Source organism: Habropoda laboriosa, unplaced genomic scaffold (assembly GCF_001263275.1).
Source record: "Habropoda laboriosa isolate 0110345459 unplaced genomic scaffold, ASM126327v1 scaffold111, whole genome shotgun sequence".
Lineage (NCBI taxonomy): Eukaryota > Metazoa > Arthropoda > Insecta > Hymenoptera > Apidae > Habropoda > Habropoda laboriosa.
The window spans coordinates 1,238,263-1,262,792 of NW_017100293.1; the positions used below are offsets into that span (position 1 = coordinate 1,238,263).

Here is a 24,530-nt window from a genome sequence, read left to right on the forward strand (position 1 = left end):
TACCGGTATACATATGTAGCACTTGTAACATTAGTGATTATGTTTATTAATTAGCGCTGTAGCCACCAATATCTTTTCATTTTACGACAATGTGTAATCCTTTTGGTCGATTTTTGATAATTTACCGTTAATAATTTACATATTAAGCGATGGCTTACTTTTATTTAACGGTAAATGGCCTTTCGACATTCTTAAAACGAACGTCATTTTAAACTACGTCGAGTTGCTTGCCATTTCTAAACTTTCTCATGCCTTCTTTCAAACAATCAATCCTATGACACCCGATAGCTGCGTGACTTCGTGTTGTTGGGTCATCTGGATTGCCCATTCACACAACACTCTCTCGGGCCATACGCAGGCCCTGCCATAAATCGTACGAAAGCAAAATAACGTCGGGCTAAGTTACTTTCGACGACCCTTAAAATACGTTGTCGCTAACACGTATAAAACATATTTCTTTTATTATTTTTATAATTTTTGATGATAAATTGTTTATAAATTATTTACTCACTTTATAATAACAATTGAGTCAATTTGAGGTTAGTGCCTCCACAAAGAAATTTGATCGTTATGACGCTTGATCGCTTAACTTTACCTTCACATTTTTTATATGTACATCACTTAATACATGAGATTAAAAAATTTCAAAACACTAGTGTAAATTAACATTAAAAAATATTTAACACGTAATAACTTGCTATTATTACACATTGAAATATTTAGTACGTAACAGTGCAGCTACTAAGAACAGACTGATCCGCAACAGATTCCCGTCGACTTCTTTCGACTTTTGTTTAGGTTCTATACTTTATTGCTAAGGTCTGCGACCGCCTTCGTGACAGTCACTTGAACACACGTTCAAACTGATCTATACCAATTCAAAAACTATGTATAGCTCACGAACCATATATATATATGAGTTTTTTGTATACTTAGGCGCAAGATATATTATTTAAGATATTTATTCTAACTAGTTAATAGTATTTAAAAACTAGATAAAATTTATGTACAAAATGTTCGTTCAATTTAGGATTTATTAAATATCATTATAAAAATTTATTGAAAATAAAAAAATATTTTTGACCCCGACGTGATTTGAACACGCAACCTTCTGATCTGGAGTCAGACGCGCTACCGTTGCGCCACGGAGTCTTCGATACATTAGTCTATTCAGAATTGCATATTTTGTTTCAATCTTCAAGCTAGGCAATTTATTTCGTACATTAACAAAATTTACCTGAAGGATGAAATACGTTGTAAATTAAATACATATTTCTTCTCGTAACTATTTATATTATGTATAATATATTCATATACGCGTGTCTACATTTTAGGCGTCGAGTAAAACAAGACATTAAAATTTATATTTTCCATTTTGCACATATACATATATGTGAATTCCTTTATTTATTAAAACATGAATACAAGGAAATAAACAGTATATAGGGTTCTTATGACATATTCGCAGAAACGTTAGGAAGGAAAAGGGGGATACTATTGAGGATACACGCCCCTAACCGTTAAACCGTTGCAATGTGTTCAGTGAAAAACACGTGGTGCGTGCTCACATCCCGCATGCAAGCACTGAATTATCCGAGAAACATATCAAGTTAGGAAGCTGCCTTTCTCCCTACGTTGAAAAGAGTTTCGCGCGGGTTGTCTCACAAAGCCCCTCCTAACACCAGGATCTCATATAATCGATGTAGCGTCCTCCAGGCGAAGATATGCTGTTACGATATTCCGTCATACCTTGACTTTCGCCCGTGAGGAATTTTTTCAACAGGAACGCATGTTGCCGACAGTAATTTCATGACGCCACCGATAGAAGCGCTGGTGTACAGCATTTACTTGTATACGTATATACGCATGACCCTCCATATTACAAGCTTCATCTATGTATATAGAAGTCGATCCCCCACCATTGTTCCGAATCACATGTTAATTTTAGGGGAAAGCGTAATAAGATTTGATCCATCTACAAGCAACCACCGAAAGAGTATCCTATAACGTTATAATCGAGAAATATGACAAAAAAATGACTGGGATTTACGAAGAATTGTACCTATGCAAACACATAGACGTGGAACACGTTATTAATTCCAATTTTGGGGAAAAACGGTGTCACTGTCCCATGATTACGCTTCAGTCTGTACAGGTAAGGTTAGGACGTTGGCACAATGCATTATCGAGCAGAATTTCAAAACGGTAAGATGCCTGTTGCCACTAGAGACGCATTTGGGACCACGGACTTACCGAAATTCTGACCATACCGGGTCAATGCATCGATAAACGATGAAAAGAAGTCATGTGGGCCAATAAAGTATTGCTACGTCACAGAGGTGCTTAGGGCCCGCGCGGCTCTTCCTCAAAATTGTGTACTTTCCAATCCGCGGCTAACATAAGTTTCACGGAGGTACGTTACGCTACGCCGGTCATCTACATTCATTCATGCTTTCCTGTTCATGAATCGGTTAAATTGTTGATTATGTCCATTCTATCTACCCGCTAACTACAGATTACTGGAGGCTGCATGTAAATTAGCATAGGCTCCGCTTGACGTAACCACACGTACAGAAGCCGAGAGATAAACCTCGATAATGAACATCGGACAGCGCTTATTATATTCGTGCAGTAAATGCAATTTACAGCCAACAGTAGCTTACGTGCACACTGAACATATTACGTATAAGTTGTAAAGATGTTCTAACACTTTAATGATTAACAATGAAAATCATTTACGCTCAATCAATTGATGTTTTGTAACAGGATAATATAACTATATTTGGAGTTGAACTGAGTAAGTGATAGATAAGCCTGAAAAGCTGTATTTAGCAATAGCTAAAAGGAAATATAAATGAACTAGTTTAGCAGTAGTAATATGTTATCGTATTTGTTATAAATTTTAACAATGTTTATGTATAATATAGTTATATTTACATGAGCTTTGAACGAATAATTAGGTTATTAAAGCGAGATCAAATACTTTGTTATTATATTGCACCATCTTTACATACATCAACTATTCATTAATAACTATTTTGAAAAATAAAGATCAAGGTTAGAGAGTTGACGCAATGTGTGCTATATAGGGGAAACAGGTTAAGCATGCTAAAGGAGCTTCTTGCAGTAACATGTTAGCCTAATCCAAGGAGGGGCTAAATGAGACAACCCGCGCGAATGTCGCTCAACTGTACGAGAGAGGAGAAAGGTGTTCACTCATGTTATCCTGTTATTTCGCGTCTTGTGTGCGGGATGTGAGCACGCACCGCACTTCAGTGTAAAGAAAATGCGTATACATGTTGTATTTCAGATAGTCTATTTCTTATGCACGTTGACTATTTTAAAGTATATGTATATATCACTTTTGTTACGACACAATACAAAAATAGTACACATACGTACAATATGATATTTTTAATAATTTTCTAAGGGATTGAAAAAAAAATATAAATCAATAATGATTTATTTTTAAGCAATTACTTGTCGCAAGCTAATTTGTTTAGTGTTCTATTAACTTTTCTCCTAATGAAAGTTTTAATACATATTCTATTGAAGGGGGATTGAGGAAAATCGATACGCTAGTAACCGTTGCGCCACGGAGTCTGTAATAAAGAATTTTTCGTACAATAAACACCCCGAAATAAATATGTCAGTAAAAAACTGCGAATGCAATATATTGATAAACAAATGCAATGTATAATGTAATGTGTAAATACCCTTAGAAAATGCAAAGGCAATCGCATATGTAAGAAATATTGCTCTATACACTTTCTCTTACAATAAGAGAATTACATTGTACATTATACATTGCTTTTGTTTAACAATGTATTGCATTCGCAATTTTTTACTGAAATACTTATTTCGGGATATTTATTAGACGAAAAATTCTACTTTACCGACTCCGTGGCGCAACGGTAGTGCGTCTATTTAGTTCCAGATTAGAAGATGCGTGTTCAAATCACGTCAGGGTCAAAAGTAATTTCATAATTTAAAAAAAATCTAGATATACAATTTATTTAATTTTACTATCGTACTGACTTTCTTTAACTTAAAAAAAATTATGAACTTATAATACTAGTATTATATATTATTAAATGATTTTTTATGAAAACATGACTGGTATCATAAGTGGTATGAATATCTTGTGTATCCATAGGGTGTGGCTCGTGGTGGCATCTTCAGAATGAAACATGTATCAGGCTAACATGTTCTTCAGAAACGTACTTCCGCTGTACTTTTCGAACGGACTATGGTTATCCCTATACTATACCTCAACTTTCTTTTCTGTTTAAATGAAACATTTATAAATAACTAATCTTCAAATGTAAGCAAAGCCATTGCTTTCCACCTATTTGCAATGTTATTTGCAAGAATAATGTACACTTATTTTCACCAATACAGCATTTTCTAGTGTTTTTTACATGTTTAATTCTTTAAAAACGTTTATTTAAACGGAAATAATTAATTAAGGTTTACGATTGATAATTATACATTCTGTAAAATTTATTCAACGATGCAAAATTCTATGTTTAACGCAAAAAATAAGACGGCCATTTTGTAAACCTGAGTACAAAGTTCAATCAAGACTCGATAGGTGTCATTGTTTGCAATTGTAACGAGTGGAAGCTCCTTGTATAGCGTAATCCCCTAATAGGTGTGAACCACGGCGCCGCGTGCCGACGCAACCTATTGGACCTTCAAGGGACTCGCTACCACCGTCTTCTTCCGCTAATTGCGTGTCACCGACTCGCGAAGGTTGTGGAAAATAAAATTCAGGAACACGTGCGTACTGTTCAGATGGTTACAAAAGAAAGCAAAAATTAATGGCAGCGGTGGGATTCGAACCCACGCCTCCGAAGAGACTGGTGCCTTAAACCAGCGCCTTAGACCGCTCGGCCACGCTACCGTTGTATTACCGTTCTCTCATATTGCTATTACAACTGTATGTAATCAGTGCATAAAATAAATTCACGTTTTGCATACAAGATGAAGTTTTTATGTTGTGTTTCTCGTTAATCGTTCGACGATCTGCGTTCTCTGTACAATAGTGTGGTGTATACACTCTAAAGCGTAATGCAGTGTGAATGCGTGAAAAGTTTAAAGCAATACTTATGTGGAAGTTTCTTCAGTGATCTAGAAAAACGTTTCACCCTATTTCCAGGCATTGGAAACATGGTGTTCACGTGATTGTTTAAGAACGCCTTCGAAAAGATATCGTCGGTGTTTGCGTGTGACTGGGGTGGGTGGTGAGTAAGTGATCCATATATAGAAGCGCCCCCACGTTCACCAACACAAGTGCACACCTGTCACGCATATATACGCAGCACGGGGGCCGAAGCGCACACTTTTTGTGCTTGACTTGGTTAAGCTCTACCAACTTCACGTCTCCGACACGTTTTGAGAATTGAAAAAGAACACTTACGATGCCTGGACGTCCGCTTTGGCAGGTAAGCCATATCACAAGAATTTTCGTTTCTTCGCGCCATGAAGTTACTTTTGTCGATTGTTATGTGTAACCTTAAATTATCGTTTGCGTTCGAGTATCGATTTGTGAGGAATAATTACGTCTTACAATTTTTTTTTGTTAAAAAAAAAGTAGGATTTACTTTTTGAATTACGAGAAAGTGTTCTATGTAAGTACCTATTGCGTACTTTCTAATGTGTTTCAAAATCATGAATACTGCGCAACGCGAATTAATAATATTTATTCAAGCATATTCTATTGTTTACACCGAAATTTTTATTTCTATGGAAACGACACGTGGACTTTAATTCTAAGATATGATTGGTCAGTGTATAAATGTCAAAATATGAGTAGAAATTAATTCTAATGAATCTAATATTTCGCGATATATGTAATTCGACCGTGAAAAATCTGGTGAGAGAAATTTCTTCCCCTTGACATACTGAAAAGCCATCTATTTCAAACATCTGACTCAGCATACATCTTCGCGATACTTTTATGAGATTTCGTTAAAGTGCTTCTAATTCTGGAGAGGTTATAAACCATGAGTCACTCGATGCATCGCCATCTAATTTCGATTTATACTCAGGATTACACTGAATCGTCTTATTATTGCGACAACCATTCCACTTTCATATTTTATTCTAAATAAACTAACCTTACTTTTCGATGTGTTTCCCGCGTAATCTCGAAATAGCGTTACGGTGCATTTTTATTACGTATTGTATCGCGAATGGAATGCTTGATATATATAATACGTTAATACGATATCATAACGTGAGTCCAGCGTTTGCTGGCACATCGCGGAGATTCAAAAATAACTCAAAGACGTTAAGACATGCCAAGATAAGCAAAAGTTTGAATTAAGTTACACCGTACGACCATGTTACGTGTTTCTGCCTCGGGTAAAAAGAATAAAAAATCCAGGAGAAAAATTTATGTTCCGATGACGACAGCTCGTGGCGCAAGGTTTATTTACAAACAAGTCCTCGGTATTTTCGCGACGGATGTGCCCAAATTAACTCGTACTCGAATGGAGAAGGTGGATTCCAGAATTTCGAGAACTTGTCGTAAAAAAAGAAAATCGAAGCCATATTTTTTTTTGTATCGAAATAATTCATTGTTGGTACTTTATACGTATCAAAGAATGTTTTAATAATTTGAACTTTTTCAGACTTTCGACTTAGGTCATTTTTACAATTGTCGACACGAATAATTATCCCTGTAAATTATATCACAAATTAAGAGGGAAACATTTTGAAAGTGAAGTCGTTATTGTTACATTAGTTGCATTAATGTGTGCCAAGAACTTGGCACGACATAGCCTTGTCTCTGAAGGATGTTCAAATTTCTTCGACCCTTGTTTTTCTAACATTGTGGAGAAAATAGCAACCAATGAAACTTCCCCCTGTCCACTTAAGCCCCTTGGTTCTAATTGTATTCGTGAATTAAAACGATGTACAATAATAGATATAATAGAAAATAGCAGCGCTGCATTTTTATTATTTCGTACACTTGTTGTTAATACATTGTCGTCATTGGTAAATTGTGCGTGGACGATTTAGAAATCTTAGAAAAGACATTACACTACTAGTTCGAATTGATTTTCGTTAGAATCGTACAATTACGCTGTTACAGTAATTACGAAATCCTGTTAATATCGTAGAAATCTTCTTTATCTCATTTTCCCCTGATATAAACGATGAGTTTGTGTTGGCACTTTGTGTCATATTTCACGTTTCTCTGCAATAAGCACACCTAAGAGATGCCAAGTTGTAAATTGATATTCGATGCGTTAAAAAAAAATCACTTATATTTCTGATATTTTATGCGTGTACATGTTTGTTACGTGTATATGTATAGGTGTAACTTAATTAGTTTATGATGCGTTTAGTCTTTCCGTGAGGTAAACGTGTGCATGTTGTGTATGTGTGTGTGTGTATGTAAGTATGTATGCATCTATTTGTGACTGTAGCGTGTATATTCATTTAATGTTGTAAGTGTAATTATAATGTATCGTGTAATTATGTCTGTCAATTAGCACAGTTCATCAACAGGATCTCGCATTTACGTACATAATACGGAGTAGAATAAATTGCTAAGTAACATATCCTAGAGAGAAAAAAAGATGCTGCATTGTTGCAGCGTTTCCAGGATACATTTTCGTAGATATTCGTTTTGCAGCTCGTTTTTCCAAATTAGATAGTCCTCTTCGTAGCGTTTCGAGATCGACGATGTTAGATTTGGTAATAGAATATTTATAATTTTAACATAGAATCTCGACAACGCGTTTTCTACGCGTTCGGGAGAAGAATAAGTTTACATGTGTCGAGTGTTGCCGAATCCACCGTGGCCAGCTTGACTGGCTCCTTTGTTGAAACCCATTTGCAAGTTCAGTTGGCTCTCGCTCGCGCGTAACTGTTCTTCCGTGAACTGTCTTTTGTTTTCGTCGGCCATCTTCGGTCCTAGGCGTGGTCCATTGTACTCAGGATGCTTTTGCGTCTGTATTGTATAGAAAAAAGGGGGAAACGATGAATTAGAAGATAGATTCTTTTTTGCAGTTTCAAAAATTAGATGAAAATCGAAATTAAAGGCACGTACAATCCTACCAAGTGCATAGAGGCATAAAGTAACCTGTGGGATGTTGCGTCTTTCGAAGAGATCCGCTGTTTGGAAGATTTCTTCCTGTGGAACTCCGTATTCCTTGATGGCCGCTTGAAATCTGTCCCAGAAAATGTTATTTAATATACAGAGTGTTTAAGAAAAAAAAAGAGTAAAGATTTTAGAAGCTTTTAGTATCTACTCTTCTTGTAAATTTTCATTTATTTTCCTTCAATTTTCAACCTGTATAAATTACTAAGAAAAATGTTCTTTTCTAGTAAAATTCCAAGATTCTCCCTGTACCTTTGGACATTTTCCATCAACTGGAAGTTAGTTCCTTTCGCCTGAATCTTCTTCACCGAGCCAGGAGCCAATTTGTTGATAAGCTTGCACAAAACAACTCCATCCTTCAGGATATCCTCGTAGTTTCCAGGTGGAAGCTTTTCTCCAAGTACAGCCTCGATCCAGGCCATGACCTCGGTTTCCTGTTCCTTGTTACGTACCTGTAAATACATCGAAAATTCGTCATATTTAGCTGAACACTGAATGCTGTAGCATAAGTATATCGCATGGAAGAGAATCTCAAGGATGGTCCAGCGAGATTTAAAAGTGTTCCGAGGAACGAAAATAGAGCGCGACGGTGTTACGTTACCGGCAGGCATAAAGCGAACGTCGAAAATAAAATACGCCGACCGATTCGTTGGCTTTTATTAAAACTGGCATGAGGCAACAACGTATGGATCGTTGGCCACCTGTTTCCGTGCCGTGTGAATACCGAGTTTTACTGATTTCTGGTAAAATCGTCTGAATTTACTCTCTTGGCACTCTGACAATTGTTTCGCCTCCACGGTCTCTCCATGTTCACGGTAGAATTACCAAGTTGGTTAAAACGATTAACTTACATTTCTCACGAGAATCGATCGTATCTTCAATGGAAATTCTGTAATTTTTCGTGATTTTTTTATGAAGCATATTAACAAACGATTTATCGATGGATGGTAATTTTCTATGAAAATAGTCGATAAAATATCTTCAGTCGGATATATAGAATAGCTTAAAACTCGTTGAAGTGTGTGCAATTTATTAACACCTTTTACGCTGATCTACGATGCCAGGGAATACAACTGACGCAAACGAAACCTGGCATCCCTCTGTTCGCGATAGATCAGTATTTATGATTCGCGTGTACATACGACTTTACGTCACGTATGCATTTCGGCGATTGCATCGCGCCATTGCTATGAATGCTATTTCTACTCGGTGGAAAGGAATACGATCAGCAAAGATCTACAGCTGGTTCGCGAAGAAATCTCCAGCATATCTGCAAAGTGTCAGGTCATTCGAAGCAACGTGTTTCACGTCGAAACTCTCTCTCTCTCTCTCTCTCTCTCTCTCTCTCTTCGAGGACATCTCGTAGACGTGACACCCGGTGCAACGATTCATGAAATTTCACGTTAAATTGACCGATTCCTTTTTACGAATCTTTTCTTCAACAATTTGGCCTTTGATCAAATTTCAGTAACCAACGGCCGAGTACTCGTGAATTGGCGCTATCGAATGTATTCTCTCTAATTAATCAAGCTATTCCTCGTTGAATCTTGCTGAATGCTTGAAAGGTAATTAGCAAGAGGTGAAATAATGTTCACGATGAAATAGAATTATGTTACCGTTAAATAGCTGCGATCATCGGGGAATATTACGTAAAAGCGATACCTTTAGCTCAGGACAACTCGAGTGAATAAAAAGAATGAACGGTCTGGTTCTTTGATTTATCATTTCCGCTGAAAGACACGACGAAGATATATTACGCAAGGATATTTATCTTAGGGTATAAATACTCCGAATGCGGTCGAGGTGGTGGAGATGCGCGTCAAAAGCCGATCACCGGTTCAAAATTACACGATCTCCGTCATGTCAACGGTACAAAACGAAAGCATTCATCAACGGTAAACTAGATCGAAGCGATTCATCAACAGCTATCGTTGTTCTTCGTGTATATCCCTAAATCCTCTTCTATCACGATTTTTAACCATTTCCACTATAGGCGTCAAGATTAATCCAGCATTTTGGGAAAATCGCCAGAACGAAATAGATCAAGGTCTTAACGTAATTAGGATTCTACGAATAACCCCACGGTATCGCGTGGTACAGCAATGAGAAATTATTCATGTATTACAGCCTCTATTACAGCTCTCATTTCTCGACCAGTTATCACAACTAGCACTGAAAATTTGATCAAAGGTAAATCACGTTTACGCGTCGTACAATCGCTGTATAATATCCTTCGTGAAAACGTGCACTGATCCATCGACAGGATGTTCGTTGTTGATTTTTGAAGACATACCGGCATGTTTCCTCTTTCGTTTTCTTTATGTAGATCCTGCCTTAGGGTTGATCGACAATGCTCCACGAGACTGAGCTTATCCCCGAAAGAGAACGAGCTTTTGAACGATGACTAGAGACTAAGTCGAACGCTGTGCGTCGCGACGCTATATGCCGGTCTCCCCTCCGCCGTATCCTTTCCGCCGACATTCAGGAACGAATGTTTTTTGGCTCTTTGCCCATTGGGTATTCCCACACCCCCGCTCGTAACCAGATCTTGACACTGCAGCCCTATTTACAAGAAGTCTGCTTGTAACATATTTAATAACCGTCCTGGTTCCTCTTCTTCATTGTCGTCCTTCCATATTTTTTCGCTGGTTAATAACAAGCAGTTTTTATTCCAGATGTGATCTTCAATTCTTCGTATTGCAGATTACTTGAAGATTAATTTTCATCCGTGAGGTATGATCAACAGGTCAACGATTTACTCTGGAATAGAGAAATGTAAATTTAAATAATCTCCTCTTTTGTAGAATATTTATTATTAATATGTGTTGTTAATTAACATATGAAGTTAAGAGTGTATCTCTTGAACCTCTGGTTCAAAGACCTTTTCGCTACAGAGTAATAACTGGATGGCAATTTGGGTCGTGCACCAGGCTGCTTATTTTTGCATCTCGTCTTCATCTTTTCTTTTATCTCTTCCACGAGCAGTTCTTTCTTTGAAGTGCCTACCATTCTTCAGTCGTGGATGATGTTGCACGCAACTTCAACAGGATTAAACACAGGATTCGCGGAGGTGCTGCAATTAAGTGTGAAAAATGAGGTCGTCTGCAATTTTGTTCGTCTCTGGAAGGCCAGAGTTAAAAATATGTAGCGTCTTTCAAGATGTATATACCTACTCCTTCGAGGAAGAGACAGTATTCGTTTATCCACGACGCAAAAATAGTCTACACAGTCTGGATCAGCGTGTATTTAGAAATGTTGTATCAGCTTAGATTATTTGTCGTTTATTGTTGAACACTGACGTCGTGGATAAACGAAACGGAGGGGGAATCCCTGGTTGACGACCAAGAAGCGAGGAAAAGTTCGAACAAGTGGGTGTGTTTTGCAAGAAAAACCGATGGTTAACCTGTTCGATGGACGAGCGCCAGATGAAAGACGCCGATAAGCAACGTAATATCTGGACTCTCGCCACTTCGAAGGGTGAGGCCACCGCCGAGTTTAGATTCCGTCAATCCACAACGCTGTTTCCAAGTTTATCGTAACACAACGGAATTACGTAGACGACTGGAACTGGCTCCGTTCGGTACATGTTCGATACGTTCAAACTAGAATTGCGTAACGCAAAATTGGATCAACATCGTGAATAAGATTGTTCCTCTGTCCCTGATCCCTTTCCTAATTCGATCCGTAATTTCTTCAAGGGGATGTTCTTTTTTGGGGTACTTCATCATCTCGGTCTTTATTTAATCGAATCTGAAATAGAAAGATGAGGGAATATGAGTTATGTGGAAATTGCACGGACTCGTGTTTCTTAAGTAGTTGGAAGAAGCAACAAGTAGAAAGAGTATATGTATATTCTATAGGTACTCGAGTTGGAGGAAAGAATGGAGTAAAGACTCCATTGCTGGCCTTCCTTACACGTGTACTTAGCGTGCTACCTCTTTGCCTCGTGTTATCCTGCGACAATGCATTTCCAGCAAATACTTAACGCATCTCTACTTGCTGCAATTGCAAATGCACTGGTTCCGCAGATGGTATCCGGGAAAGTTGTACCTTTGAAATAAAAATTTTATTTTAGATCGTTCGTAGATTTGTCTAGTTAATATTTCTAATGAAATGTAATATATAAATTTACATTATATTTCTACTGATTTATTAGTTTATTACATTGAATTACCATTTTAATTCAACAAGTACCTACTCTCCAGTGTAGCTTCAGTATAGAAAGTTGCCGCAAGATGGCGTTCGGAGAGGTACGTTTTCTCACTGATGAAAGATCATCGTGCTGTTATTAGTAGGGCAGAGAAAGAGAGGCTCGTTAGCTTTGCGCAGTGGCGATATCGTAACCAATGAGGTTCTACCGAGGTGCGATTATTGCTAGTTGAAAACTTTTACCAATACCCCGCCATGACGATGTGAAATACCATCGGCTACGGCAATTTTTGAAAGTTTCTGCGGAAACTGATCATCTTAATTAAAATATAAAGAATTTTTCAAATGAATAGAATATTGGTAAAATTACATGTGATCAACCATATGTGCAGAACAGTTAGCAAACAAAGTTGCTATGACGTTCGGCGTAGAGATACGGATTTAACTTTATCAATGCTTCTTCTATCGAGCTTCAAAAATAGATTTAACGAATACCACCCCGCACACGTGGTGTATCCAGTGCGGGCAGTTAAAACAGCTATTTTCAGACTTTGTCTTTCACAAAAAATATCGAGCGTCGTTAATCATTGTGAAGAGAGAGAACCCATTAGCCTGCCCGTCCATGAAACATCGATAACATTGAAAACGTATTAAAATAGTTCTTTTTTAACTTTCCTGTTACAGGTTGCTGGCAAACGAGAATCGAGCCAGGAAGCTGAGGCTCAGCAGTGGATCGAGACAGTGGTTGGCGTGAAATTTCCACCAGGTATATTCACATAGTTGGACAATTATTTTTTTAATGGTTCAGTTTTAAGCTTCGGTAAAATGTGTCGTATCGCTCCTGTAATAACTATGTACTTACATACATATACGGTTGATTAGAGTTTATCGATGATACAACTCCCTTGAGATACGTACTCACGTACATGGGCTCCTGTTCTCCGGAGGTGGTGCAGTTCGAAAAGCGTGTCAATATCACCACCCCCGTTCAGGACGAGCGCAACGAGTCCGGAGGCTGGCTAGCTGGAACTCTATGATCGCCGGGTATTAATGTCAGGCCGCGTGACGTCGCAAAGGTTAAACTTGTTGGCTAGGTCAGTTCTTGGTATCTCCCCTCACTATGAAATGCGATCAATTGATAAAACACCTCAGAAATATCTGAAATGAAAAATAATATATTAGTAGAAATTAACAAGAGAATAGTGAAGATACGATATTATTTATAATGAAAATTGTACAGCCTCGGTTACATTTAAATCTCTGCAAATTTTCGTGCCAAGAGAGAATTATTGATCCTGAGAGAAGTACACAGAAGCACGTGGAGGTTGAAAGTCCTGAGGAGGGTGACTCGTGGCTAGGGTTGCTCAGGGTAGTAGCAACCTTCATTTCTCCCTGTTCTCCTAGTAAAACGCGCGCTTTGTTACGTCATTCGAGTCACCCTATTGAACGTCAAGGGGGTAACAACCCCTACGTTGAACGTGCACCCCTGGTTTGAGAAATACGCCAGGCGTCGACGCAATCGCCGTGTTGGACATATGATTTGCACGTGTCAGATTGTACAGGAACTAGTCGCATGAGAACAGCGCCTAAATTAAAAGGAAAAAATATTCTGTAGTACGAATATTGCAATATTTTAAGATTGAAAATATTGTACTTTTTACTTGAAGCTTTTATTGAGCTTATTCAGTCTGTATAATGGACTATCATTACGATAGGGTATAAAAGTTTATCGCAAAGCTAGATTTTACATGACATTGTAAATACGTAATCGTTCGAGCGTCATACAGTGTTAGTTCCACGGCAAGAACTAGCTCTGCACTATGATGCGAGCCGGGTATTCCAAGCTTTTGATGTTATTGACTCGTTTAAAATTGAACTTGGACTAGCGTTGTTCGATCTCCTCCACTCGCTATTCTCTCCCTCTAGATGGTTCCTAGCATCCCTGAACGTCGTGGTAACAGACGATTGGAATTCAATACGTTCCAGAATTCTTCAGTCTTTCCATTGTGGATGTTAGCCTGTTCCTGGAAGCTCGCGAGGCATGCTGGACACGACCCTTGTGTTGTGATTGTATACTTCCAAATATTTTTTAGATAGGCCTGAAAATTGCATTGCATTGGAGGAATCAATTATCTGAAAATAACTTGACAATCATTTGGTTGAAATATTTTTAATATTTACACGATAAAGTATCGTGTTAAAGAATGATACTAAATTGGCTAGTGTCAAGTATATCAAATAAATGTTAAAGATAATTTTTTTGTAGTAATTAAGAGTAGGTTGTATATAGATAATGGTTGGAGTTACTCGCCGCTCTTTGCGTAGGAAGTAAAAGCTTCTCGGCTGAGAGGCTCATCAAACGACGTTTTAACAATCGCTTTCCGACGACGTGTATTGATTTAGCGTCATTTGTTCATCATGTTACGTCGTAAGGACGCCAACGTACCAGGGCTGCATACAAGCGATCAGATAGTCCAGTCAAACATCGCATTGTGTCATTTCTTTGTTTCCTCCCACTCATACACCCTTCAATTTCCTCTTCTTAAAACGAATTGGACATAAAGAATTCTTCACAATGATCAAACTTGTTTTCTTCTCAACAAACTCGCTACAATTTTAAGAACAAATACTGTCAAATATTATTCCTATCGACCTATATCCACTCACACACACAATAAAATAAAATATTGTTAAATTTTTCAGGTCTCAACTTAATTATTTATAACAATTATTATTCATCTTTTTTAATGTTTCATGCATAAGTAACTTTCAATGACATTTCATAGCTAACTTAGAGTACTGAATAAAAATTCCCTCCATACGATCTTAGAAACATTTGCAACATTGTTACATTCCATTGAGAACGCGCCTTAATGCTCATGAGACGGAAGTTGAAGGGTCTCGAGGAAGGGAAATGTCAGTCATCCGTTCGTCACGGTGGCACAAGTAGCTTGGTTGCACCAGGATACCAGCAGACGTTTGAGGGATTTATGGCTTTGATCCACCTTTCCATTTCTATCTGTTAAATTCTTCCCCATAGAATGCAACCCTCCTCGCACCTCTGTCGATGAGAGTCGAAGGGTTGGGCAGCTGTCGATATGTCGAACAGTTCGTCACGTAACGTCGCGTGACGTCACGAAAGCTCGCAGTTACTAGGGTAGCAACGATGTGTAGTAGATGAATTTATGACCTTCCCGCCCACGAAGGGCTGTATTCGTGTGGGGTTCGTTATATACGTTTGGAAAATAAGAAACGTATCCTCCGGAAGAAATCACGTCTCGATGATTCGTTCGGTTGAAAGGCTCCGGGGAGACGTCAACGGGTGTCAGTTGTCCGTCAAAAGATCGTCAATGACGTCATTCTGAGACTAACCTACCAGGATTACAGCCCGGGGGTAGATTTACGACCAAGAGCAACAGGTTGCCACCTCGAGCTGTGTTTCATACAAGGGTAGGCGTGAAGGGGTGTGTTTTGTTTCTAGTAATCAATAATGTAGTGGTTGCTTTGTGCTTTCCCACGAATCTTTGGCTGCACTGTGATACAGACTATTTGCAGACTGCAGAGAATTCTGTACAGCGTTTTAAGTTATTATTTTTATATATTTTTAGTTTAGTATTATATGTATTATAGAAATATTTTTATTTATACTAAGTTTGAGAATTTAATTGGGCAATGTAAGGAAGTGTTGCTCGATTAGCTACCTAGTGATTGAATTGCAAGAGGAGGAATTGTTGTTAAAATGATTGTTGCAAAAATAGGGGAAACTGGATTCTGCGTGGAAGAGAGAGCTCGTTCCCGCGGGACCTGTTGCTCCTCGATGGTCGTAAATTCATCCCGGGGATGTTGTCCTGGTGAAAACCGTGTGTTTGACGTCTTTATGACATGAAACTGACGTTAAATCGATACCCAGGACACGCAAGTGTGCTCTTTGACGATAGAACCGCTTTTTCTGAAGAATTCCATCGTCTTTCTTGAGATAATTCTTTTCCATAATTTTACATATTCTCTTCTGCCTTACGCTAACTTCGTTTATCCATTTCGTAATTTTTCCACACCTATTAACAAAAGTAATTATTTTAAAAATTAGGCATTAGAATCTAATCTCATTTCCTATCGTCCCTTTTACCTACCTTCTGCCTAATATTCAACATTACCAAGTGGTACGTTCATTTTCTCCATAAAAATAATTAGAAATATATGTACGTTATGCACACTCGTAAAAGAAACACGCCCAAAGTGGTTTATCGATTTCACGTCAAATTGTCGGGACATGACGACTATGACGTGTCAACGTAACAGGATATCATCCGGACCAGCAATAGTTCCGAACCACCAATACATATTATTACGACTCGATATTTTTTTGACGCACAGTATTGGCGCAGGAACGAAGACGGCAATAAGACACGCAACGTCTGAAAAATATCAGGCCAGCATCACGTCGCTGTGTTTGTTCGAGCACGAAAGAAAGCGGCGAAGAATCGTAAGGGGAAGTCGCCCAGGCTTGGAAGGCGTTCTATCGATTTTCTGTCATCTTCTTGCGTTTACGACATCTCATCGCGTTTCGATGCTACCAGGAACGTATCAAGCATGTCACGCTTGTTTACTACATCTGCCCGCGTCGATCCGGAGACTGGATGCTGCTGTCGCCACTCGATTGCTGTTGCCTGGATATTGTGGAAAAGCTACTGGTTCGCTCGATTCGCTTGACTTGCGTAGTTGAGAGCACGTATACAAGCATCGTTGTTTGAAAATTAATTCTTTCTTCGTACATAGATTTCTCTTTTGAATTCTGCAAATTAGAAACACTGATTTCATCTCTTTATTGGTAAATCAAGTTTGTGATAAGTTTGGTGATGAGTGAGGTTATTAAATATCACCATCAGCTTCTTTAATTAACTTAGCTGGATCTTTCGCAAACTATTCCTATTAGATTCCTATTTGCGTAATTTCTTCTTCTTGCCTTGCCATTTGTGTAATATTTTTTAATTTTTCATATTTGAGTGTGAAATTACTTGTTGTTCTTATTACTTCGAAGTTACATAGGAGTCAATTGAACAGAGTTTGTGATGTTGTATAAAGGTGAAACTGATCGGCTGTCGAATGCTCGTCAATCGAAAATTCAAGCAAACGACCAGTTTTGTATTAGGCGAACAGATTTTCGGGTAAGCATTTAATGGCGTCCCCTCCACAGCCAAACCACGTGTCATATCGTCCTTGCAGGATCAGGATAGTAGTCCTTTGAACAGTTAACACGTGTCTGATTGTCCAAAAATGTTCGAAAAGAATCGAAGGCTCCTTTAAAAAATACAACAGAATATAAAGATAGTACGTTAGCGATGAATAATCTGTACTTATACTACGATATTTATTGCAAAATAGGAAACGAGAAAATGTTAACAATTCGTGTCCCCAACATTCTTCAATAATTTCTACACATTGCGTACTATTTTCTAATTTACTTACATGCAGAAGGCGCAGCTGGAGAGCTACTCGAAGCTTCGTATGTTTTCTTAGTAACTCTGTAACTTTCATATTCATAGATGCTGCATATATTATCCATCGCTACTACTGTCTGTAACCAGAATATAGATCCTACGCAGTGATGTATTCGTTGAATCAGTATGTTCTATTCAGAAACCTGAAACACAATCGACCTACCTACAGCTTTCCTACTTCACATACCTGTTTCTCTGATTTATCTCCGAAATACCTTTCACATGTAAACCACATCTTAGCAATTCGATGCATCCATAACACATGGAAAGAGCGCCAACTGTTGCTTCCACCGACCGCAGCGCTTCTACCCGCGGTTATCGATACAATTTATGAACTCTCTCGCCAGAGAGCGTGCCACGTCAATACGTTCGATACATCGAAACGTCAACGAAGCGGAGGAAGGGGAACTTGACAGTAAACGATACATGCTTGACATCAATGGATGAACTCTTGTCGGATGCTGTGTCCCTGGCAGTTTGAGATGCAGCGTGTCTTTCGAATGGCGGCGAGTATGCTTCGTCGCAGAAGTCACGACGACTGCAAGACAATGATGGCGCCGATCGAGACGTAGGTCAAGAGCAAAAAAGAGCGAGCAACGGAAGACGGAGGCGGTCTTTCCTGATCCTTCGTTGGATTGGCAAAAAATGCCATGCCCCCTTGGCGCGCCTCTTGGCATAATGGGGCTCCATAAACGAGCGTTGGTGCACGCAGCCTCTGTTATTATTTCGCGGCGATTTCAACCGCGATGGTGGGCAGAGAGGGAGATGAAAAAAGAGAGAAACGAGTTAGTTATTCGTTTGGGGCTGATAATCCTGTGGCTGACAATAAAAATCGATGGCTGACACGAAGTGCGCATGTTCAGTCGGAAGTATAACACTCACCACACTTTGCCGCGGGGGAGGTGAGGTTTGTTTTTCTGTTATCCTGGTGCCACTGTGGTTCCCGGCATTCTTTTCATTGCTCTGTCATTTGTTCTCCTTTTTTAGGAATTTTCTTAAGGTACATGACGATTAGGAAATGATTAAGATTAGAGCTGATTAAGAACTGAACTAAGAAATTGTATAGAATTGTATATAGTTTTGAATATTATTTGTTTATTAATGTAGCAAGTACAATATGTTATAGGCGTAAGTTATGAGGATGCTTTACGTGATGGAATATTGCTTTGTAAGCTGATGAACAAATTGCAACCGGGTCTCATCACCAAAATCAATACGTCTGGTGGTGATTACAAAATGATGGACAATCTTCAACAGTATGTATTACAGAAAATACAATTATGACGCATGGAAAATGAAACTAATATTTAAACCCCACTGTAATTAAAAAAAAAAACTTTATTGCTAACTAACTGTGAATACATATTATAATCTCTAAATAATGACATCACAATTTACTAACTCATTTACTAAATTATATTTGTGTATGAGATATAGAAATAGAATAAAAGTTAAAAATCAATAAACAAGACAATCCCGCTAATTTTCGTAAATTATCCATCGTTCGAACTTCTTTGATTTCATGCATTCCTACTCTTCAGTCGACTTTACGCAATCGACAGTGTTTTGCTTCTGAACGACTCTCGACTGCAACCTATCGACGTCGAGAATAGTGGTCACCGACTCGTTCAGATCGAGAGATCAAACGATATACGATTATTGACCTCGAATCATTGCTTCGAGAGCCATTGATGCTATTGCCGCGAAAACTTAGCCACGTTATCCTTCCTTGCATTTCCTGGCAGCCTGGTAAATAAGTACCAACAAAGTCTGAGGTCGGGACCGTCGCAATCAGCTGTTAGTAAATAAAAAGAAGACCTGATCTACCCATACTATCATCTTACAGAAGAACCTTCACAAACACAACAGTACAATACAATTAATACTATAACTTTAATAATTCTTGACAATTTGATAAGAACACTCTTTTATTCAATTTATTTCAGTCTGCATTTGATATAATATCAATTTACATAAAATCAATTTGCTACAGTCTTGTCAAAATACGTGTGTTATACTTTTCAGCTGTAGGTCGATTTTAGATATATGTACATATTGCGCACCGTGATTAAACATATCAGAGGATTCAAGCTGTACCGAGGAAATGCATCCAGCGTACTGAGTGGTTCTTTTGTGTAGAGTGCAGCAAACCATGACGTCTGTTACATCTAACCGCGATGTCGCGTGCGCATGACGGCAATTGGCGCGTTTTCAATGTTTAAGAGCGCTTTCCTGAGTAGTGGGGCGAACGATGCGCAGCGCGGCCACTCCGCATTACTCCCTTTTTATGCGGAAAGCAGGAGTAACGTGGAACCAGATGATCTTTATCGCGTATGCTTCGTTCGTTCATGTGTTGCTAATAACCAGAGAGCTCATTAACACTGGCCTGCCTCACGTTTCTTGTGTCACGAGCCGTGTTGGTTGCATCGGTACCAATAAAATGGCGGCTACGTAATGTACGCCATTTATGTACCGAATTTATACAATATACTCGTTCGTGGCGTTTTTTTTTTAGGAATAAATGTAACTATTTCACTTTTTATGACTAACTTTACTATTATAACTTTGTAATTAATATTTAATACTGTTTTTTATGATACATATTAGTAACAATATAAAATAAATTAATTGCTATGATTAATTTAAAGTACTTTTCATATACTGTAAATAATGTTTAAGTATTAGATAATTAATTTGAATAATATTTTACATTCTTTGTGCAATGGAACAGTGTTATTATTATTTAATATATTATACGCCATTTTTGCAAGATTAAAGAGATTTCAATGATCTTACATAACGTTGACGTCGATAAAGCTATTTAGTATCATGTGTTCCTGTTAATTGGAGACACGAGAGGCGTTAATTCTGCGCCGCAGAAAATAAACATCGATGTACTGTCATTATACATGCATCATTATTTTAGGTTCCAGAAGGCCTGTGTGAAATACGGAGTACCTGATGTCGATTTATTCCAGGCGGTTGATCTAATGGAAAGGAAGAACATCGCTCAAGTGACTAACACCATTTTTGCCATTGGTCGCACTGTAATAATCATTATCCAATATATCCTTCGTTATCGTTAATTACACATAGTCACAAAAAAAAATAAGAAATAAAAAACAACGTTAATTTTTAGACATACAGACATCCTGAATGGCGTGGCCCATGGCTGGGACCAAGACCAGCTGAAGAGAACAAGAGAAACTTTACAGAAGAACAATTAAGAGCTGGTGAAGGTCTTATTGGTCTACAAGCTGGTACGAATAAAGGTGCTACCCAAGCTGGTCAAAACTTTGGTGCAACAAGGAAGATTCTTCTTGGAAAATAATGTACACAAAGTGTTTTTTTTTTATGTTCAGAATTTTTTAATAGTTTAAAATTAATATTAGGCAACACCTTAGCAATGATATCAAATAAATTACCATTAACCGTGTTATTGTAACTATTAGACCTTATAATTGTCTACTGTATAATAGATTGTAATATGAAGCTTCAAGATTAACAGTGTTTTTTTATTATTAGAATACAACAATTATAAATTTAAATTCAAAATTTAATTAAGTCATGGAGTTTGATTCTCTTCAGTCATATCTTCATTTAACAGAACTACTGTTTGTAATTGTAAATAAATAAATAAATACAAAAAATAAAAAAAAATTTTTTAACATTGCACTGATTCAAGAAATGTACAATGTGTACTCAGAAGCTTCTTCATCGACACTGCTCTCTACTGTATTCTCGTACGTGCACGTGCGTCCGCTGGCAAGTAGTACGAGACACTTTCGAGAATGTACACATTTTTAAGGTTGACACGTAAGCGACGGTCCACGTACGTGCACGCTGGTACTAGCGTACGTATTTACACGCAGGTGGAGAGGCACGTATGTACTACGACGATGAGTCTCGTACGTGACAGCGACGATGAGTGGGCGTGACGTGTACGTACACGCATTACACGCATTCCTCGAGCGGTTTCTACACCGCGAGGCTCCCCGATTATCAGGCAACTATATTAGTCCAGGATATCGACGGTCCATAACCTTCGACGTTTCATTCATACACATTCGGTCGGTCATTGAAGAAAACTTTGTGATAGGAGACAATGAATACACCTGAAATTACTTTTATATCATAATATTTCCCCTTTTATACTAAATATTTTTACCATTACATATTTTCCCGTATAAAACAAAAAAAAAACGAAATTTTAGGTTATAATGTTAGCTGCTTTCATGCTTCGTTAATGATTATTGAACATTATTGGAATCAAAGATAAAAATTTACACATAAAAAATATAATATTTATTGTCCTTTCCACCCGCAATTTCCAACAAGCAGCGCGTAACGAAGGTCGATTAAACAGAGCGAGAAGATGTTGGTGTTTCTCGGTCCCGAGAAATGACGTGTTGTCGGTCGATCGTGGGGCAGGCCAGTTCTTGGGGTCCCCCTGTACTGTGATTACATGAAATGTAAGGAGTTCTATTAGTCTTGATCTTCCGAGACTGTATAACCTCCTCGTATTCTGCGCTCTCACTCACGGAGCGAAGTTGAATACGCGAATTGTAGGAAGTCGAGTAGGTAAACTATCAGTGATAGTTGAGTAGCTTGTACCTCCTTGTCTATCCTGTGTTCCCATTGAAAGGGGAGCGCTGCGGAGTGGCCGCTCCGCGCATCAGTGCACCCCACTATTCTTCACGCACTCGTAAACCGCGTACATACGAATCATGTTCACCTTTCGGACCCTTTCCGTCGCGATTGTAGTTACTCGTAGTTTCCAATACGCGTCACGTAACCGTCTGTTCAGTGGCAAGATCGCGTAGTTTTTGCGGCTTTACACTTTACAGGAGGATATTGATTTTCTGTGGAGAAAGTAAGTTGATATAATCTATTGAGGAACTTGTACAGTTAACCAATTATCGGGCTTTTCAGTTTTCTATATTAATTTCACACTCTTTATTGCTCACAGATCATATAATAATATGTACTAACATTAGAACAAATCGATTCATAGACTTTATTAAATTTCATTCATTACGTTTAATATTAATTCTTCACGATTGGTAGTCTATGGCGCATGCAACAGTGCATTTACATATTCATGACCTATACAATTACATAATGACGTACGTGACAGAATAATGATACAGGAAGTTTATTTTTATCATGCTGAAGTAGCGTTTGCTACATCAGATAGATCGCGAAACATGATGGACAGAGCTAGGCCAACGAATAAAGGAGCGGAATTGACATCTCTTATTCTATTTAACAGTTATAAGCATGTGTGTAGAAAAGTCGTAGCTTCCGACAATCTACACATGCCATAATTGCTCCTTGTGTTCCTGACATCCTGCTCGTGTGGAGTTCATTGGTACGTTTCCACGGTGCTCCGTACTGTAGCATTCAGTGCAATCGAATCCGAATGACCTACAAACTCATTATCCGCCTTTTACGTACCGTGGAACCTCTTTGTACGATATGTTTCCCGTGCAAAAGGTCGGTCCACAAAAGTGTTTTGCGGTAGTAGCGTTCGGGGCTATCCAGTGTCGTATGTTGTAACTCTACGGTGTATAGAGAGCTCGTGAACGATGACCATGCGTTACCATTGAAGTACACTCGAAGGTTAATTAATTTAATATCGTGGAAACAACAGCTACGAAAACCGTGTTTTGGTCGACATGCAAATTAATTAGACTCTTGTTTTCAATATGCATATTTGCATGAAAGTGAAATTGTGAGTGCAAATCTAGAAAAGTCATCGATCGTTAAGTGCTCCTTCTATCGTTGCCCTCGAGGTTATTTCTTATCAACAAATGAGATAAAGTGAATAGTAATAAAAGTTCGTACGAGGGAAGATTAAATACATCTCGTTTTATGGATTTAGGCGTAGTTGAAAGAATACGTTGTTTCTTAGGCTAACTTAAGGTTAGTCTGATTACTCTTCGCCTGCTTCTACTTGCTTCAAAAATTGCGTTTCGACGCAGTTAACCATTTTTCGCGTTCGATACTTCTACTTCTACGGTGCTGAGCCTTAATCATAATTATCATTTTATTTTTATTATAATCCGTTCTATCTTGAGAGTTTCTATTTTTATACCGGCGGAGCGGAGTGATCTTTCTGCCATCTGTGAACCAGCAGGGAAATACTTTATGTGAGTTGTGCAGTACGACCTCGACTCCGGATTTGTGTGTTCTAGAAGAAATGGACGGTTCTATGTATAATGTGCAGTGCGAAACGTATTTCGCGTGTCGTAGCCAGATTAAACAGTAATTCCATACTGGAATCCTCTACCAGCGTACGTGAAGTGACGTCTAATTGATCCGCTACGCGTTAGTTTTGTGCGAGCCGATGTCACAAGTCGATTATTCGTTCAACATTCTTTTACGTTTTGTTGTTTCGTTATAGTTCAAAGTCTCTTGAAGAGAAATGATGTTTTCCTCACGGTAGTTATTTAAAATTTCGTTTGGAAGTTGTATGAATTATACAACTTGAAACTTTCCACATGATTCTCTCCTTACACGTAATTTGTGAAAACCGGGAAAGTTATAGATTTATATGTAATGGTAATCTTTTATATTGTATTTTAGTAATATAAATTTCTGATTAACTATTTATACTTTATATTTTATTTGTGAACAGGTATATGTATGAATTACTGAAGCTTTCAGAAATTTAATGAGTAAAAATTAAAAATACCACATATACAGTATAGTTGGGCAATATGCCTTCCATTTGTGGTGATACAGTTGACATGGCTGGTAATTAA

General features: G+C 38.1%; 3 protein-coding genes and 2 non-coding genes across 6 annotated transcripts in view; 2 read left to right on the forward strand and 3 right to left on the reverse strand.

The window, feature by feature from the left end:
* Window positions 1–1,080: 1,080 nt before the first annotated feature.
* Trnaw-cca lies at window positions 1,081–1,152 on the reverse strand. Its single transcript has one exon. It is a non-coding gene; the product is annotated as a tRNA-Trp (tRNA).
* A 3,672-nt stretch (window positions 1,153–4,824) lies between these two features.
* On the reverse strand, window positions 4,825–4,906 carry Trnal-aag. Its single transcript has one exon. It is a non-coding gene; the product is annotated as a tRNA-Leu (tRNA).
* A 456-nt stretch (window positions 4,907–5,362) lies between these two features.
* LOC108573907 (muscle-specific protein 20-like) lies at window positions 5,363–21,155 on the forward strand. The gene is made up of 5 exons (XM_017936392.1): window positions 5,363–5,447; window positions 12,950–13,031; window positions 18,890–19,019; window positions 20,690–20,810; window positions 20,903–21,155. Exons 1-5 carry the CDS (start codon window positions 5,424–5,426, stop codon window positions 21,092–21,094), a joined length of 549 nt encoding a protein of 182 aa, XP_017791881.1. The 5' UTR covers window positions 5,363–5,423; the 3' UTR covers window positions 21,095–21,155.
* Window positions 6,936–10,530, reverse strand: LOC108573908 (muscle-specific protein 20). Its single transcript, XM_017936393.1, has 4 exons — window positions 10,410–10,530; window positions 8,369–8,568; window positions 8,066–8,186; window positions 6,936–7,966 (listed from the first exon to the last, which is right to left on the reverse strand). Exons 1-4 carry the CDS (start codon window positions 10,413–10,415, stop codon window positions 7,784–7,786), a joined length of 510 nt encoding a protein of 169 aa, XP_017791882.1. The 5' UTR covers window positions 10,416–10,530; the 3' UTR covers window positions 6,936–7,783.
* A 3,288-nt stretch (window positions 21,156–24,443) lies between the features above and the next one.
* LOC108573905 (mitogen-activated protein kinase kinase kinase 15) overlaps window positions 24,444–24,530 on the forward strand; it is an 8,082-nt gene continuing 7,995 nt past the window's right edge. For both annotated transcript variants that reach the window (XM_017936390.1, XM_017936391.1), the window contains exon 1: window positions 24,444–24,522. In XM_017936390.1, coding sequence (XP_017791879.1) covers window positions 24,486–24,522 — 37 coding nt within the window. In that variant the 5' untranslated portion in view covers window positions 24,444–24,485. The remainder of the gene's footprint in view (window positions 24,523–24,530) is intronic.

Coding starts and splice junctions, on each gene's coding strand:
- LOC108573907 (XM_017936392.1), top strand. CDS start 5,424: ATGCCTGGACGTCCGCTTTGGCAG. Junction 5,448..12,949: donor CTGGACGTCCGCTTTGGCAG/GTAAGCCATATC, acceptor TTCCTGTTACAG/GTTGCTGGCAAACGAGAATC. Junction 13,032..18,889: donor TGGCGTGAAATTTCCACCAG/GTATATTCACAT, acceptor AATATGTTATAG/GCGTAAGTTATGAGGATGCT.
- LOC108573908 (XM_017936393.1), bottom strand. Junction 8,187..8,368: donor TTGATGGAAAATGTCCAAAG/GTACAGGGAGAA, acceptor TTTCTGGGACAG/ATTTCAAGCGGCCATCAAGG. Junction 7,967..8,065: donor TCTATGCACTTGGTAGGATT/GTACGTGCCTTT, acceptor TATACAATACAG/ACGCAAAAGCATCCTGAGTA.